The 3,426-nt window shown below is 67.5% G+C and overlaps 1 protein-coding gene across 1 annotated transcript in view; it reads right to left on the bottom strand.

Annotated features, from left to right (window-relative positions):
- ECE2 (endothelin converting enzyme 2) overlaps window positions 1–3,287 on the bottom strand; it is a 6,340-nt gene extending 3,053 nt beyond the window's left edge. Inside the window, exons 1-10 of the mRNA XM_009288081.1 lie at window positions 3,201–3,287; window positions 2,662–2,806; window positions 2,236–2,451; window positions 2,014–2,138; window positions 1,723–1,869; window positions 1,570–1,635; window positions 1,169–1,357; window positions 598–740; window positions 344–458; window positions 1–91 (exon numbers count right to left, since the gene is read on the bottom strand). The exon at window positions 1–91 is cut by the window's left edge and continues 3 nt beyond it. Of these exons, the coding sequence (XP_009286356.1) occupies window positions 1–91; window positions 344–458; window positions 598–740; window positions 1,169–1,357; window positions 1,570–1,635; window positions 1,723–1,869; window positions 2,014–2,138; window positions 2,236–2,451; window positions 2,662–2,806; window positions 3,201–3,287 (1,324 nt within the window). The remainder of the gene's footprint in view (window positions 92–343; window positions 459–597; window positions 741–1,168; window positions 1,358–1,569; window positions 1,636–1,722; window positions 1,870–2,013; window positions 2,139–2,235; window positions 2,452–2,661; window positions 2,807–3,200) is intronic.
- Window positions 3,288–3,426: the final 139 nt, after the last annotated feature.

Here is a 3,426-nt window from a genome sequence, read left to right as displayed (position 1 = left end):
CGAAGGTGGCTTTGACGAAGAGGGAGCCCAGGGCGAAGCCCAGCGTGTCGTCCGTGTTGGAGATGCAGGTTTGCCAGCGGGGCGTGCAGGACTGTGGGAGCAAGACAGGGGCCCGTGAGACCCCAGCCCCCTCCCCTGCTCCCCTCCCTGCCCCTAGCCCGGCTCTGCCCCCTCCCCAGGGGGGAGATGCTCAGCAGCTAAACCCCCATCCCAAAAGATGGTCCCTGGCTTCCCTCTGCAGCATCCGGGGCTCAGCATTCCAAGGGCATCCCAAGGGCAGGGGTTGTCCTGGCTACTTCCAGGCTGGGGGCAGAGGAGGCTGGTCCCAGGTCCCCCCTGTTACCTTCCTGGTGCCGTAGAGTGTCTCCAGCAGCCTCTCCTGGGCTGTCTCAAACCGCTGGTCCAGGCTGGAGGCCGTCTTCTGCACGAGGTTCCAGATCAGGTAGTTGTTCAGGATGCTGCAGGGGCAGAGAGATGCCATGGCTCGGCATGGGCACGGTCCACAGGGGATGCCCCAGCCACCGGCGAGCCCAAAATATTACCCCACCATAGGGGAAACCCCAAATGGGGCATGGCGGCGGTTCACGGGTGCCTCACCTCCTGTCAGTGCTGTTGATGAGGTCGGAGACCTGCTGGAGGTAGGTGTCCCCATACACCACCACGGGCTCCGTGTCGGCCAGCTCCAGCGGGGCCAGGGCGTAGGACAGGTAATCCAGCCAGTCAATGGCGGGGGCCAGGGCCTGGGGGGGAACATGGGGACGCGGCACCTGGGTGCTTAGCACGGCTCTGCCCCATCCTGCCCGTCATGGGAGGATCCCCTGGGGCAGGGGCTGTGCTCCCTGGGAAGGTCAAGTCCCAATGTCCCTCAACACCCCAAATCCCTTCTCTGCCCCAAACCCTTCCCGTGGCTCCCTGCTGCTCTCAATGCTGCAGGACAAGGAGGGGACACCAGGACTGCCCATGCGGGATGGCAGCTTGCCCCAAATCCTAATGACCAGGGGGATGAGCACCTCACTCCAGCACCCAGTGCATGTCCCACAACGGATGGGGCTGCCCAGGGTGTCCTGGGGGGGGGGCAGCAGCGGGCATGGACCCCTCGGTGCCCCATTGGACAACCCCGCCTTGCATGCCCAGAGGGTTTCCCCAGGCTGTGCCATGCCGTGCCCACCTGCAGCTCGGCAATGCTCATCTTGTGGTAGATCTTCTCGTCGTCCCGCCGCTCAGCCTGGGGCACTGTGATGTTGGCCAGCTGGGTTTCGAAGTCCAGCACTTGCTGCATCTGGAGGCGGGTGGGCTCTGGGCCCCCCCCCAGCAGCGTGCCCAGCTCCACCATGTAGTCCAGGTACGCTGCCAGGACCTGGTGGGACCCCGAGCCCCAGCTCAGCCCCGGCTGCAGCTCGTCCCACCTCCCCGGGGGGTTCAGACCCACTGCCTGGGCACCGTGCCTGGGCACTGTGCCACCTCGATGGGCAGGGTGCGGGTGCCTGGTGCGCCCCAGCAGTGCTCGCACCCCATTGCTGCGGGTTTCCCCTGATTGCTGCCGTCAGGGTGCCCGGCGCCCAGCCTCACCCTCTCGTTGGCGGTCTTGTTCAGGTAGTAATCCCGGGATGGGAGGAAAAGCCCCGACTGGTCTACCTGGGAGGAGAGAGGGGCAGCATGCGCAACCCGGTGCCTGCCGGTGCCCCCCCGGTGCCCGCCACCCCTCGGTGCCAAGGTGCCAACCTGGATGATGTTGCTGTTGGAGCTCTTCGAGTCTGCACCCACGTACACCGTGAAGAAGGGGGTAGCCCGGTACGTGCCTGACACCATCTTGAGGACCTCCATGAAGCTTGTCTGGTTCCAGGAGCCGGTGACGTTCCATCCCCCGATCTGCTGGCAGACGGACCCAGCGCCTCAAGGAGGGATAGGGTCTGTCCCCGAGGGCTGCCCCCTCCTTGGTTACACAAAGAGCTGAGCGGGAGATGCGCTGGGCTGAGCCCCGACAGCTCAGTTCACGTGTGGATGGCCGCCCACCTTGTCAATGAGCTCCATGAGGGGCTGGGAGCCCAGCTCCTCTATCCTCTGCTCCTTGAGGCAGGACAGGTAGTACCGCTGCGTCTTCCGCTCCGCCTCGCTGCTGGAGTTGAAGGTGGCATTCTCTGCGGGAGGCTGCGGGTCAGCCCCAGGGACGCTGGGGCTCTGCCTGCCTGTGCCCAGAGGTCACCCCCCGGTGGCTGAGACTCCCCCGGTGCCCACCTAGGAGATGCTTCATGATGGCCTGGTTCTGGTCCCAGATGCTGTTGAAGGTGCTCCACTTGGAGCGCCCGTTGGGCAGCGGGTTCCTCTTGATCCAGCCCCCGCACGAGTACTGGTAGAAGTCCTGGCACGGGTCCGTCTCCGCATCCAGGGCCTCCAGGATCTTGCTGGCCACCCGGACGCAGGCGTCCGTCAGGCACGTGCTGTGAGAGGGATCTGGCAGGGAAGGCATGCCCGGGGCTGTGCGCATGTGCTGGGGGAAACTGAGGCACGGAGCGGGGCCAAGCCCTGCCTGCACCCCGGGGTGGGCAGAGCACCCAGAGCAGGAGCCCCAGGCTGACCTGTCCCTCCCCGTCCTGCTGTGTCCCCCCCCCGGGTGGGGGGATGCCACTGCCACCCCGGTGGGGCCGTGGGGACCCTCCCTACCTCTGCGGTACTGGATGGCCAGGGCGACGACAGCGACGCCGAGCAGCAGGGCCAGGGAGACGGCGACGGCACAGAGCACCAGCTCCAGCTGGCTGCGCGAGGCCAGGCGGCTCAGCAGCGGCCCCGGCCCCTTCCGGAACCCCACCTGGGCAGGAGCAGGACCTGCCATTGCACCGCGGGGGGACCGAACCTCGTTGGTCCCCTTTCCCTCCCCTACCGCTCCCTGGTGCCTGGCTCAGCTGCATGACAAGGTGGGGATCGGGGCATCCCTCCAGGGGTGCCCAGGGCACCAGCCCCAGCAAGCCAGCAGTGGGTGCTGGTTTGCCCTCCCGAGCCGCAAGGAAGGACGATGGCCTGGGCACACTCTCTGCCGCATTTTGGCTGCCTCCCAGCACATCCCTGGGCACAGCCAGGGCTGGCTTGGCTGCCGGCCCTCCTCCTGCTGCCCACCCGGCTGCGGGCAGGCTCCAGCGGAGGGCGAGGAGGGGGGCCAGGGAGGATGGAGAGGGGAAGGATGGAGGGGCCAGGGCAGACCTCACCTCCACACTGTCAGGAGAGGCGCTGCCGTCCCCTGCTGGCTCCGGCCCCTCGTCGTCCTGCAGCGTGGCACGCTTGTAGTCGGGCATCTGCCGAGGGAGGGAGCGGGCTGGGATGGGGGCGTGGGGGTGGCTGCCCCCCGCCCCGCCATCCCCTCCGGCTCTTACGGCGAGGGCCGGTGCCTGCTCAGCGGGTGCACGGGGGGGACGGGGCAGCCCCTGACGCCCC

Source organism: Aptenodytes forsteri, unplaced genomic scaffold (assembly GCF_000699145.1).
Source record: "Aptenodytes forsteri isolate BGI_AS27 unplaced genomic scaffold, ASM69914v1 Scaffold72, whole genome shotgun sequence".
NCBI classification, from domain to species: domain Eukaryota; kingdom Metazoa; phylum Chordata; class Aves; order Sphenisciformes; family Spheniscidae; genus Aptenodytes; species Aptenodytes forsteri.
Note: the sequence above shows the minus strand (reverse complement) of the source record. Positions and strands in the feature narration are given on the sequence as shown.